The sequence below is a fragment of the Cervus canadensis genome, chromosome 11 (assembly GCF_019320065.1).
Source record: "Cervus canadensis isolate Bull #8, Minnesota chromosome 11, ASM1932006v1, whole genome shotgun sequence".
Lineage (NCBI taxonomy): Eukaryota > Metazoa > Chordata > Mammalia > Artiodactyla > Cervidae > Cervus > Cervus canadensis.
In genome coordinates this window covers 38,731,981-38,747,408 of record NC_057396.1, presented here as the reverse complement: position 1 = coordinate 38,747,408, position 15,428 = coordinate 38,731,981, and the positions used below count along the sequence as shown (strand labels likewise).

General features: G+C 36.1%; 1 protein-coding gene across 2 annotated transcripts in view; it reads right to left on the bottom strand.

The window, feature by feature from the left end:
• Positions 1-1,660: 1,660 nt before the first annotated feature.
• The window catches only part of RNF141 (ring finger protein 141), a 36,237-nt gene continuing 22,469 nt past the window's right edge, over positions 1,661-15,428 (bottom strand). For both annotated transcript variants that reach the window (XM_043482110.1, XM_043482111.1), the window contains exons 5-6: positions 9,886-9,993; positions 1,661-4,466 (exon numbers count right to left, since the gene is read on the bottom strand). In XM_043482110.1, the coding sequence (XP_043338045.1) occupies positions 4,316-4,466; positions 9,886-9,993 (259 nt within the window). In that variant the 3' untranslated portion in view covers positions 1,661-4,315. The remainder of the gene's footprint in view (positions 4,467-9,885; positions 9,994-15,428) is intronic.

Sequence of the window (15,428 nt, the reverse complement as noted above, 5' to 3'; positions counted from 1 at the left end):
TATTTTACAGTTTTTCATTGTCATTTTATATGTATCAAGCATTTAATTATTAAATAAAGTCTGTTAGGATTATGGCTCAACAGTTTTAAACTATTTTAGGCAAATCTTTAAATTTTAAAAAAAAGATATAGGCATCATGAAAAGCTATCAATAATTACTAATTCATCTTTTCTGAATCAAGATTCAGATATGGATGACATTCACTAGGAAAACTCAAAAATTTGAACTGAAGCTTGCAAAACCCAGGAGGGAAACTTTGGCTCTTTTTTTCTAACTTCTGCTATAACAGTTCATGAGCAAAGTCTCACATGGTCATTTCCTTTTCCCTGGATATATCTCCAGTCTGTTCAGTCAACACCTGTTGGATTTTACCTGACCTGCACGCTTTTCAGATATCTTTTTCTATAGCACAATGTAATAAATCATCAACCTAACTGGCCTTTTTAGGGTGAATCTCTTTTGTGATCACAGTTGGAATCAAAGCCAATTGTACACTAGCCCACGTTTCTAGCAGAATGGTTTTTGAGACATGCTTATTCTAAAGGGTTCAAGTTCACATTAAGTGTTACTTGAAACTGCACTGTTGAAATGATCAATGTTATTGTTCTGTGCCTCATAAAAATCAATCACAGCTCCTGGGGTGGTGTTTACCAAGGCCTGTCCTGCACCTTTACTTTTTCTTACCCTGGATAAAGCAAGTTAAAAGCACATCCCTATGGCTTTCTCTTGTTTCTGAGTGCCGTGATGGTGAAATACTATTTTGATCATTTTCTGAGAGATGGCAGACGCAACTGAAGGGGATACACTGGTAATACACCTAGGTATTCTCTACCTAAAAACTATGACTGTTACAAAAAACAGGTATAACTAACTGCAATAAAAGGAACACTTATCAGACATAGTTCCTTGAAAATTTTTATACCTTCAACCCCTAAAGAAATATCTTATTAGGGAGCTCGAGTATGCCAGAGTTAGACTAGACTATAAACAAGCTGCAAGATTGTAAAAATAAATCTCTGAGGGGGCTTTTATGTCTTTGACATCAGAATGTGTACTTCTCCATGATGATGCACATTAACTGTGAACTGCTACTCCTTATAAATGGCATTCCCATTCTCAGCACTAAGATTCTAACCTGCTTCTCTAATTCTACTTTTATCTTAGAAATTATCTTATAAGGTAAAATATCAAAACCACCACAGGGTGAAGTATTTTATTATTTTTACTATCCAGTAGGGTAACAGAAAGACATGAAAACAAATGAACACATGTTGCTGTTTATATTATATTGTCATTGTAAATGCCCTTTATAAATGTGGGTGATCACCTGATTTCCCTAATCTCCAAGTAGCTTTCTTACTCCTAGATAGAGAAAGTAAGCTGGACTTAATGACAAAAAAAAAAAAGTTACAAGTGCAAATTCTTTGCACTGCCTTGTAATGAATCCAACTTCTCAATGATAAAAATCACTGTTCAAGCAGCCTTATTACCTATATTAGGTATAAGTAAATCGAGTCTAATTTGAAGTGTTTTAAAACATAGCACAAAAACATCACAATCTGCCAGAACACAACACAAAACAGTCCTCTAAGGAATATAAACACTTGGTATATAAAAACGAGAAACTACATGATAAAAAAAAAATCTCAATTACCTAAAATTTACTTGCTAAAGATTATTTATTGCACAATACGTCAGTTTGCCCCAAGAACAAAACATATACTATTATCTTCAACTTCTAAATTCAGTCCATAGTCAAATCCATTTTCTCAAACTAAAGTTCTACAGTATTATGAGTAACTTTGTTATTAAGACAGGGAAACTTTATACTTACAAATTTCTTAACAGTTCATGAAACAGCTTCATAAATCCTAGAAGGCACACATATTTCCTATCATAGTAAGTGCATTTAAGTACTTAATATTTAAAAAAGACAAGCTGTACAGAATACAAAAAGTATACATTTCATCCATTAAACAAATTTACAACTTTTACAATTAGTTATTACAGTAGAACCTACCTAACATTCACATCTAAAGAATTATCAACCAGTTTAATGGAGTGAGCAAAAAACTGTGCTCATTTGATAAGGCTAGTAAAAATATATTTCACAGTAGATCAGTTAGCGTCTTGGAGCTTATATTGGAAAATAAAAAGGTTTGGGCAACATCAAGTCACTGGGCTCACTACGAAAACTAATTCCTTGAAAGGCAAAGGATTCTGGGGGATAAAATCATTGGCTATACCTGGAAAGATTCAAAAATCTGTAAAGAAACTATTCATTTTCAGAAACATTCTTAAATTGGGCAATCTGAATGAGACTCAGCAAATCTAATCCATAAAGACAGTACTCCATGGAACATATTTTAGAAGACTTTTTAAAGACTTTTATCTTCAAGTTTTCAAAATATGTTCCATGGAGTACTGAGGAACCTATGGAGGAGAATCAGAGGTCTGAATTTTGACTTGGATTTAATTGAATTTTTTTTGGAAAAAAAATTAAAAAAAAAAAAAGTCCCATCATGCAACTGTGTTACTCATCAAATTCCTATATACTTGTAATCACCAGTGTATTAACATGTTTTTGTTGGCTGATTTCATAAATATTTAGTTACTGTGGTACATAAATTTATATAAGGAAATGTATAATGAGAAAATGATAGAGCAGGGTCGGGGTAGGGGGGTATTGTGTGTGTGTGTGTGTGTGTGTGTGTGCGCGCGCGCGCGCGCACGCAGCACATGGGTGTAGGGATTTTGAGTAAGATTTTTACTTGGAAAAAAAACAGTTCTGCTACTGAAAGAAAGTGTGAACACCACAGATAAAGTCTGTTTCTAAAGAGCCTGCAAACCAGAGGAAGGGGCTTTCTCAGGTCACACAGCCAACAAGTGCACTGCCAGGTCAACAGGACAGAGACCCCAGTACTCCTCTTGTATAAACAGCTGCCTCCATCATGAAAGTCAACCAATTATTAGTATTGTATTAGTGGGTAAAATCCAAGCTACATTTGATCAGACATTTTTCCTAAAAATTACTTAATTTGCATTCTGATTAAAGTCCCCAGTATCCAAAAATTCTGCCGTCAATAAGCAGCAACTTAAATTGTATGCTTTGGTACTTCAGAAATAGTAATATTTGTAACATACCAATAATAGAAAATTATGTGGAATGTTAAAACACTTTTTAAAGACATCAGGCCCTAGTTTATTATATGCTGAAATGTTAATGTGTAGCATAAAATAAAATTTTACTTTATAAACAAAATTTTTAAAAAGTGGCTCAAGTGCTACTGAACATCATATCTATACTCTTTCCTGGCGTTTCAAATGAAATGCAGTGAAACAGAAAGTCAAGTTATCTCCTAATTTTCAGGGGTTTTTGTGTACATATGGTTAAAAGGCTACATACTATTTTCTTAATCTAAGAAATTTGAAGACTCTGGGACCTCAGGAAGATGCCTTCAAATTAAGAAAATAAAAGCACCATAAACCAATGTTAAAGACTTATCATAATTTGGACATAAAATTTAGGGTCCCTGATGAAGAAAAACCTCCATCTGAATCTCCAGGATGAATAAGTATTACCAAAAGCTATTTAGAACAGTTTCCCAGCTGTGGGAAAGCATTTCTAGAATAGCCAAGAAGACTCCCCAGCAGAAATCCATTTACAAGGCAAAGTCCTGCCCTAATTCATAGTCTTCACCCATATTACACAGCATGGGGGAAAAAAAACACTTAAGTTAAAAAACATGTAGTTCCAAAACACATTGTTAAAGTTACAAAATAACTACAGATTATTTCAAGTAAAAACTATTAAAAGAGCAATAGTCAACCACAAGGGGGCATACATATTCCTTAGATCCCAGCAGGAAAGACTAATTTAAGTAGTAACATGCACTCTGATGTATTATACATTTTCAGTTAAGATTTTCTCTCAGATGGCTACAACTTTTTAAAATTCAAGGTTTATTTTAAACCTAACTAAATAGATTCCAGAATACTCTTGCCCTGAAAAGTAAGCATTTCAGAAGCCCCTGGAAATGTTGTTAACTCAGCAAAGAATTCAAGAGCAATTAGTCCTAATATGTATTAGAACAGATAAATAATAGGAAAATATGGTCTAAAACGGTAGCAAATTTTAATTTATCACAAGTGGAAGACAGGGAAAGTTTATCAAAATAAAAGGACAAACTTTCAGAATAGCAAAAATAAGAGGGTGGGGGGAATTGCTGTGTCTGTGCTACAACATCCCTGCCCTCTCTCCCCATGACTGAAGTATGTGTAGCCCACACCAGCAATGGAACACTCCACCAGGAGGTCACGGCCTATGGGGCTGGCCTGCCTCATCAGCCATGTTAAGAATATAGTTAGCCATATCATCTTCAGTGGGTGCATCTGATACCACCCAAGATTCATTCACTCCAGTCATCTGTAGGCGACAAATAGGGCAATTCCTGTGTCGATCACTCCTATTAGAGAAACCAAATAAAGAATAATTTGTTTTCTTTTTCTGTTTAGAACACTGAATTTGAAATGTAGTACATGTACATTTTTTTAAAAAGGAAATAGCATAAAAGTTATAGTGAAAACTACATCTCTTCCTCCTACCCTAATCTTTATTATCCCCAGAGGCAACTGCTGTTAACCAGTTTCTTATATATTATTCAGTTTTTTATATATTCTTCTAGAGACAGATTAGCCATGACCAAGCTTGTATGTGTCTACACATCACTGCTCTTTTTTACAAGTATCAGCACATGTTAGAGCTGCCTATTCAAAATAAACATACACTGTTTGGATAGGCCATAATTCATTTAACTTATCTCCCATAGAAGGAAGGACATCTAGGTTTTTTCCTATCTTTTGCTGCTATAAACAATGGAATGAAAGCATTCAAGGCTTAAAATAAAATGAACTTTACATGCAGAATAATTTTGGGGGGAGGAAAGAGCTTATATATAATCACTTAAATAAGATTATGTTTTCCAAAGGGATTTTTTTCTCTTGTCAAACATTACTTTGGAAATTTAAAAAATAGCATATTTGAGCCAGAAACATGTCACAGAGGGAAAATATTTTTCTCTTTATTGCTCAGTGAAATCTGAAACCAAAGTAATTAAATTATATCAATTGCTCTTTGGCTTCTGTGCAAAAATTTAGAAATCTGTTCTAAAAACTAAATGTGAAAGTAGAGCTGGCATATATTGTTCAGATTCATTTTTGGTTCTTCAGAGATAGTTTTTAAGATAATTATCTGTGCTCTTCTGTGCACAAGTCACAATTTTAAAACAGTCGATTTCTGCTTCTGGCCAAGGGACCAGACTTATCTTCCCACTTAAAACAACTAAAACACTGGACAAAATACATGAAATAATGGTTTTCAACACTAAATACAAGATGACAAAGGATTATAATGCCAGAGAGATGGGAAACAAAACGAGGTGAGCCCTATAATTACCCAGCTCACTGCCTCTGAGAGTTTCCATGCCACAGAGAGAGCAGGGGAAACTGAGATGGAGCCTGGTAGACTCCCTGAGTTGACAAGACAAGAGCAGAGAATCTTAGGACGCCAAGACAGCTAGGTCTTAGCATAAAGTGCTGGACAGGAGAAAGCTACACCAAGGGTATATCCCAGAGTCTACTGAAGGTCCCTGTAGATATATTCAGCAGAGTAATGATCAGTGTGTGCAAGTCAGGAAACTACTCAAGCCCAGGAATCACTCAAAAGGATCTGAGGGGACAGTAACCAAAGCTCACAAAGGGCCTGGACAGTGCCTGTTCCTACCAGACAGAGGAGAAAACCTTGTAATTCATGGAGCATCGGGTAGAGTACTCTGAAGGCTTGCCTCAGCAAAGGCATTATTAGCTCTAAACTAAACATCACTCTGGTCCTGCCTAACAAGCCATAAAAGCACGACTCAAAAGGATCAAACTGTTTCCAAGTAACTATATTCCAGAACAAAGCTCAAGGATATTTATAGGAATACAAAAATATCCAGTACCCCAAAAGGTAAAAAATCACAATGTCTGGAACCCAGCTAAGAACTACCATTCACACAGAGAAGCATAAAAATACAACCCAAAATGAAGAAAACAATCCATCAAAACTAATCCAGAACTGACAGATACATCAGAATCAGCAACAAGAAAATAAAAGGTTATGATAACTACATTCTATATATTTAAAAAGCGAGAGGAAAGACCACATATTAAGCAGAGACTGGAAGATACTAAAAACTTGAACTTCTGGATCAGAGCTAAGATATCTGAATAAAAAATACACTGGGTGGGATTAATGGCAACAGACTGCAGGAAAAAAAGATCAGTGAATTTGAAATGATATAGCAGTATTAATTATCCAAAATTAAACACAGAGAAAATGACTCAAAAAAGAAGGAAAATAGCATCTGTGAACTGTGCAAAAGTGGTCTAGTCCATCAGTGGCTGGACTCCCAGAAGGAGACGGGACAAAAGAGAACAGAAAAGGATGTTTAAGAAAATACTGGCTGAAAAATTTCCAAAACTCACGATACTATACTCCTACAAATCCAAGGAGCTCAATGAATCTTAAGTGCAAGAAACATGAAGAAAACTAAGGCACATCAAAATCAAACTGCTGAAAATCAGAGATGAACGGGAAAAAAAACCTCAAAAACAGCCAGAGGAAAAAAGGCACGTTACCTACAGAGGAAAAAAGATGAGGATGAGAGCAGATTTCTCATAGAAAATGTTGTAAGCAAGAAGATGGTGGAGCAATGTCATTAAAGTACTGAGAGAAAAACTATTATCAGTCTAAAATTTTATAACCAGAAAAAATCTCTCTCAAAAAATGTTTTGCTGTCATTCAATAAAATTCTATGGAATTTATAAAAAAGAGCTTATAAATAAATCATTATTAAGGTTGCAGGATACAAGACTGATACACAAAACTGCTTATTTTTAATATATAGAAATAATCAAAAATTGAAATTTAAAAATAACATTTAAAGTAACATAAAAACTATAAAATACTTAGTGATAGATCTGTCAAGGATATGCAACACTGGAAACTATGACTGATGACAGAAATTAAAGAAGACCTGTGGGAGACCTGGGTTTGATCCTTGGGTTGGGAAGATTTCCTGGAGAAGGGAAAGACTACCCACAGTATTCTGGCCTGGAGAATTCCATGGACTGTATAGTCCATGGGGTTCACAAAGAGTTGGACATGACTGAGTGACCTTTACTTTCACTTTCAAATAAATGGAGAAACAGTGAGATATGGGTTGGAAGACTTAATATTGTTAAGAAGTTTTATTATTGTTTAGTCACTATGTCCAACTTAACACTCCCCAAATTATTTAACTCAATCCCAATCAAAATTCTTATAGCCTTTTTTTGGTAGAAATTGGCAAGTTGATTATAAAATTCACACTGAAACACAAAAGATCTAGAAAAACCAAAACAACTTTGAAAAAGAACAAAGTTGGAGGACTAATACTCCCTGATTTTAAGACTTACAAAGCTACACTAATCAAAGTAGTATGATATTGGTGTGAATTAGACAATAGGTCAATGGAACAGAAAAGAGTTCAGAAATACTCACCTGTGTTTTAACAACTGATTTTCAACAAAGGAGCAGAGGCAATTTTAGAGAAGAAAACACAGTCTTTTCAAAAAACTGTGCTGGAGCAACTGGAAAGCCATTAAGGATAAAATAAAATTTTTTTGATCCATACCTCACACCATACAAAAATTAACTCAAAATGGATCATAGACCTAAATGTAAAACCTAAAAACAATAAATCTTTTAGAAGGAAAAATGGAAGAAAATCTTCGTGACCTTGGGTTAAACAAAGATTTCTTAGATATGATCACAAAATGATTATTCATTAATCACAAATTGAGAAACTGGACTTCATAAAAATTAAAAATTTCTACTCTTTGAAAGACATTCTTAAGAATGAAAAGATAAATCAGAGTGGGAGAAAATATTTGCAAATTATATATCTGATAAAGGGCATGTATCCATAATACATAAAGAACTCTCAAAACTTAATACAAAAACAACTAATTAAAAAATTGGGTAAGTAGGATCATCAGTACCATCTTTCTAGATTCCGTATATATGCGTTAATATATGTTATTTGTCTTTCTCATTCTGACTTACTTCACTCTGTATAATAGGCTCTAGGTTCATCCACCTCATTAGAACTGACTCAACGTCATTCTTTTTAATAACTGACTAATATTCCACTGTGTATATGTACTACAACTTCTTTATCCATTCATCTATTGATGGACAGTAGGCTGCCTCCACGTCCTAGCTGTTGTAAATAGTGCTGCAGTAAACACTGCAGCACAGGAGACACAGACATAAAGAACAGACTTTTGGTCACAGTCAGGGAAGGAGAGGGTGGGATCAACCGAGAAAGCAGTACTGAAATATATATATTATCATATGTAAAAGAGTGGGAATCCGCTCTATGACACAGAGAACTCAAACTGGTGCTCTGTGACAATGTAGAAGAGTGGGATGGGGAGGGAGGTGGAGGGAGGTTTAAGAGAGGGGACATATGTATGCCTGGGGCTGATTCATGTTGATGCATTGCAGAAACTGTCACGACATTGTAAAGTAATTATCCTCCAATTAAAAATAAAATACAATTAAAAAAGAAATGGGCAAAAGAATCTGAATGAATATTTCACCACAGGTGAAATACATATAGATGGGAAATTAGCATAAGAAAAGTGTTCAGCACCACCAGTCAGCAGGGAAAGGCAAGTTAACACCACAATGAGATACCACTACACATCTATTAGAATGGCTACAATTAGAATGACAAATACCAAGTATTGGCAAGGCTGTAGGGCAACTGGAACTTTTATACACTGGAGTGTAAAATGGCATAACCACTTTGGAAAACAACTGGCAGTTTCTTAAAAAGTTAAACATACACCTACCATATGATCTAGCCATCCCACTTGTAGCTATTTATCCAAGAAAAAACCCAAAATGTACCTCCATAAAAACAGTTGGGCACAAATGTATACAGCAGCTTTATTTGTAATAGCCAAAAATTCAAAACAACCCAATGTCCATCAATAGGTGAATGGATAAAGTAGCTGCAGAATATTCATACAATGAATACTACTCAGCAATAAAAAGCAAGAAACTACTGATACATACTACAACAAAGTAAATCTTGAAAAAATTATAATGAATGAAAGAAGCCAGACCAAAAAAGAGTATATACTGTATGGGACATCCAGATTATTTTACAGTGAGTGACTGAAACCATATTAGTGGTTGTCTGGGGACTAGGACAAGGGATTGGGGGAAGGAGACCTTACGGTGGGCATGAGGTAACTTGGGGGTGATGGATTTGTTCATTATCTAAACTGTGAGGATGATTTTTATGAGTATATACATATATCAAATTGTACTTTAAATATATATAGTTTACGGTATGTCAGTGATAAACTTTCTTAAATGTTTGATTCTTATTTTGTAAAATAATGAGCTTGACTAGCCATTCTCTAAAGTTCTCCTCAGGTCCAATATTCAATATTCAAGGATTAATATTATTCTTTCTAATGACATATGGAGGGAAAATGTAGAAAAGAGGAGAAAAATGGAAGGAAAGGAAAAATGTTTGATTCTAGACTCTAATCAGGCACAAATCTCTTTACAGCAAAAGTAAATTGTCAAAACTAAGCTACATCCTCACATTTTATAAACTATGTATAAAAATATTTTAAGCAGTAGGAGGCATGTCATAAAATCCAAAATATTAAAAAACAAAGTCTCTTATGTTAACTACAATATATTTGCATTTTTTGAAGTGTATTCATATACACTTTCCCATTTGACCTTGGCCTACCTCATGAAGGCAGCAGACTACTTACCACTTGTCAATGCACTTCTGACAAAAGCTGTGAGCACAGGGCAGGATAAGGTCAGCTCGACCATCCATACAAATACAGCACTCTTCCTCGTCAGTCAGCTGCTTTACCCTGCAATGTGAAAAATGAGCTGGAGCAGTGATATTCTCTGTTGTCATTGTGCTGTAAACTTTGTTTCCATTGGCTTGAAAAGTGTAATCAAGGATGTATGTGCTCTCAACATAAAGCATAACATGACTCATGCAGTATCAGAGTAAATTAACCTATATTTTAGGGATAGCAAACATATTAGGGAAGTACTAGAGGGGAAATTTCATAGAGAAAAGACTGGATAAAAGATAAATCCTGAGATGGTTAAAAAGAAAAATATGGACTAAAACTAGAAATATTCAGATCTTTCTGAAAATAACTTAGCCCATTTTAATTATATTGAATTTTTATAAATGAATTCAACCAATATATGAGTTATTCACCATGCAGGATATAAAGCTCTCTAAAATATGGGCCCTGCCATCAGGGTCTATATATTATGCTGCTGCAGCTAATGGGCATATAAATGAAAGAATAGCTTAGTCTTAAGGTTCAGGTGCTACATGAAATGTGAAAGAGATAGAATGCAAAGTATCTGTCCTCAAAGAGCTCTTTCATCTCAGGAAGAAAAGAGATGTTCAACCTTCTACTCCAGCCACAATTTAGAATGCCCGAGTGAGCCAAGTGCCTTTGCATGTGGTGTTTGGCAAACTCCAACCTCAGTTACTCAGCTCAAGATACCATCTTCTCTATGCTCTCAAAAACCAACATTTTCCTCAACTAAAGGTCTTAAATACTGCATTTTATTGGCTGTTTATTGGTTAGTCTATCCATAAACTGTAAACTCATAAGGAGTTTGTCTTAGGTTCTCAATACATATTTCTTGAAGTGATTTAAATTTGCTTTTAATCTCTGTGCTATTCTGTAATGTTTAGGTTTTCTTCATCAAGCATGTATTGCTTTTATAATTATACAAAAATTAAATGTTCCAAAGTATAGCCACTAGACTATAAGCTTCTTAAGGGCAGAAACTACCTCTAACATGTTTTTATTCCCAGCTGTGCTTATACACTGTATGTAAGACACTGATACAGTACTTTAAAATCTGTCAATTTGTATATAGAAAATAAGCGAATGTCAAATGTGCATTATGTGTAGGAAGTGCTAAGTAAAGAAGGAAGAAAGTATATTTCAAATTTGTCAGAAAGATAAGGTAGAAAAATGACAGGATTTCAATAGAGGACATTCAATGTGAATAAACAAAGCTAAACAGGTAGGGAAAAAAGTGTCTATCAAGCAGGCTGGTATGAAAGACTGCCTAAGTATAGCAGAGATAATCTGATCCTTGTACATCAAAACAGTAAGTTTAAACTTGTTTTGACAGAGTTTAATCAAGGGGAAAGTGAACCCCCATGGAAATAATGCTTTAGGAGATCAACTGGGAGAGCAGTATGAGGGACAGTCTAGAGAGAGGAACACCAATTAGATCCTTATTTCAGTAATTCACCTGGGACATAATTAAGCCTGGTCTAAGGGGCATTACAAAAGACAAATCATTAGGATGTGGTAATAGAGTAAATGCTATGCTTGAACAATGCATAAAAGAGGGCAGCCTCTGAATTGAAATTGGGAAACTGAAATGAAAACCTAGATGGGTGTGGGTCTAATGTATTTTAATTTTTCTATATCTATTTATTTCAATGTTTAAATGCCTTTTAGGTGCAAGGTAATGCTAAAAATCCTTCAAACTCAGCTCAGCAGTACGTGAACTGAGAATTTCCAGATATACAAGCTAGATTTAGAAAAGGCAGAGGAACCAGAGATTAAATCACCAACATCTGTTGGATCACAGGAAAAACAAGGGAATTCCAGGTAAACATCTACTTCTGCTTCATTGACTTTATTAAAGCCTTTGACTATCACAAAAAACTGTGGATCACAACAAACTATGGAAAATTCTTAGAGATGGGAATACCAGACCACCTTACCTGTCTCCTGAGAAACCTGTATGTGAATCAAGAAGCAACAGTTAGAACCAGACACGGAACAACTGACTGGTTCAAAATTAGGAAAGCAGTATGTCAGGGCTGTATATTGTCACTCTGCTTATTTAACTTATATGCAGAGTACATCATGTGAAATGTTGGGCTGGATGAATCACAAGCTGTAATCAAGATTTCTGGGAGAAATATCAACAACCTCAGATATGCAGATGATACCACTCTAATGGCAGAAAGTGAAGAGGAACTGAATAAACTCTAGATAAGGGTGAAAGAGGAGAATGAAAGTGCTGGCTTGAAACTCAACATTCAAAAAACTAAGATCATGGCATCTGGTCCCATCACTTCATGGCAAACAGGGAAAAAGTAGACACAGTGACAGACTTTATTTTCTTGGGCTCCAAAATCACTGTGGATGGTGACTGTAGCCATGAAATTAAGAGATGCTTGCTCCTTGAAAGAAAAGCTATGACAAACCTGTGCGTGCTAAGTCACTTCAGTTGTGTTTGTCTCTTTGTGACCCCATGGACTGTATAGCCTGCCAGGATCCTCTGGCCACGGGATTCTCCAGGCAAGGATACTGGAATGGATTGCCATGCCCTCTCCAGGGGGATCGTCCCAAACCAGGGATTGAACCTAAGTTTCTTATATCCCCTGCAGTGGCAGGCAGGTTCTCTACCACTAGTGCCATCTGGGTAGCCCTTGACAAACCCAGACAGCATATTACAAAACAGAGACATCATTTTGCCAACAAAGGTCTGTATAATCAAAGCTATGGTTTTTCCAATAGTCATGTACAGATGTGAGAGTTGGACCATAAAGAAGGCTGAGTGCCAAAGAACTGATGCTTTTGAATTGTGGAGCTGGAGGACTCTTGAGAGTCCCTTGGACAGCAAGGAGATCAAACCAACCAATCCTAAAGGAAACCAACTCTGAATATTCACTGGAAGGACTGATACTGAAGCTGAAGCTACAATACTTTGGCCACCTGATGGGAAGAGCCGACTCACTGGAAAAGACCATGACCCTGGGAAAGATTGAGAGCAGGAGGAGAAGGGGTTAACAGAGGATGAGATACCTCTGTTGGATGGTATCACCGACTCAAAGGACATGAGCTTGAGCAAACTGCGGGAGACAGTGGGTAGGGAAGCCTGGCATGCTACAGTTCAAGGGGTCGCAAAGAGTCAGACATAACTCAGCGACTGAACAACAAGGTGCTATGTATTGTGCCAGATCCAAAAGAACTGGGGTCTCTGCTCTTGAGGAGCTTACAGTTTATGTCTAAGGATGTGGACTTGGTTGTCAGTAGCAAAGACTATAACTGAATCCATAAAGAGTGACAGACAGGGTTTTGAAGGTTAGAGTTTAAAGCTGAGGGCAGAGGGCCACAGAGAACAGTATTCTGGATGGAGGTAAAAGAAAGAAAAAAGGATACAGAAGCAGCCAGTGGAAGCCGTACTATGTTCACTTGATTTTTTTGCTACCTTCCTAGCAGTACAGTTACCAGAAGAAGGAGGGAGAAAGTCTTGCTGTTTGTCCTTATTAGACCACTTATTAGAATAGAGAATTCAGTTCTCTGTCCCCCTACTCTGAAAAACAAATTTACAGATAAAAGGTCATCCAGGAAAGCCTCTGGGATATAGAAGAGACCAATATAAACAAAGGCTGAAGGAACTGGGGAGGTTTATCCTGGGGAACAAAAGGCTCAGTGAGAATTGATTAGTGTGTTCAAATATTTGACGGCTGAGAGAGAACAGACTTGTTTGGTGGAATACTGTCACTGAAATAAGTAGAAAACAGTAATAATTAGTAACAATGATAGTTAACTTTTATAGATACATATTTTTATGAGCCAGGCACTGTTCCAAGTATTTCACATATACTAACTCACTTAACTCTCTCAAGAGTCCTATGAAGTAGACCTTATTACTGTCATCTTCTTTTAAAAGATGAGGATACTGAGTAAAGAGAGGTTTAATAACTTGTCCAAAGTGACACAGTAAGAAGTAAAGCCAGGATTTGAACACAGGCAATTTGGTTCTAGAATCTGTGCTGTGCTGCCTTAGGAGAGCTAGATTTTGGCTCTAAGAAAAATTATGCAAAAGGGAAAATTACACAGTGATTAAAGCCATTTGTGTATCAAAAACCTTGTCTTTCTGAGACAGTGAGTCCCACACAACTGCAGGTGTTCATGTTCAAGCTGGACTACCACTTGGCTAAATACGGTAAGTCTTGCTACGCAAAGTGCTATCCATGGGTGAGCAGTAGTGACAACACCTGAGAGCTTGACAGAATCTCAAGCTTTTTCTCAAAACCACTGAATATCAAAGTTTAAGAAGCACTGTAGTACAGGATTTTCATGCACCAGGGAGTACTAATGCAGAGGTTAGGAGCATGGCTGTATTGCCAGACAGGCCTGAATGTGAATCTCCGCTAGACCAGTTTCTAGCCATGTCATTCATTTGTCTAAACCTCAAGTTGCTACATCTGCAATGAACCAAATCCCCTGGGATTGCTGTGATTTAATGGGTTTATAAAAAGGGCTTCCCTGATGGCTCAGACAGTAAAGAATCCACCTGCAATGCAGGAGACCTGGGTTCGACTCCTAGTTTGGGAAGATCCCCTGGAGGGCATGACAACCCACTCCAGTATTCGTGCTGGAGAATTCCCATGGAAAGAGCAGCCTGGCAGGCTACAGTCCATGGGGTCGCAAGAAGTTGGACACAACTGAGCAATTAAGCACAGAGCACAATAGTTTATATATGTAAAGCACTCCTCACAATGCCTAATACCCTATAAGTACTTAGTAAATATAAAATACTACTAGAAATAGGTACCAGATATAAGGCTGAATCAAATAAATACCTCTCAAGATCCCACTCAATCTGAAAAGTCTATTTTTCTATGAACTAAGTATATCAGGGTGTAAAAAACAAAAACAAAACCCCAAAATATACAAAGGCAAGCAGCAGCCCTAACCTACCAATTAGGCATTGAGTTTCCCAGTGTAGAGGGCACATGAAAAGGGATAACACTCTTACCTTCCTCATTAAGATGACTGCAATAAGAAAAAAGTATTACTTTCATTTTCGACCACAGAGCCTAGTAAATACTATTTACTATTAAATGCTATTTTCAACTTTCAAAATACTTAAAATCAATTTGAAGAGGGAAAGGAATAAAAAACAGAAAATCAGATGTCTGTCTTTGAAAGATTAACTTAACAAAATATAGGAAAGATAAGCCTAAATGCTACCTATAATACTCTAAAACTCATTTGGCATTTTATCAGTAACACTTGTACAGCCCAAGCCTAGAAAACCAAACAATCCTATTAAGGACAAACAGGAAAGAATAATTTAAAATACAATTTTACTACAACATAGTATTTGGAAACCAGTGGTTAAGAATGGATCAGAAAATGCAACCATAAATGGAGCAATAAAAATGAAATTCTTGTTAAGCATATTCTTAACTTTAAGGTAAAAGATACTGTCAGTACTGATTTGTGCTGTC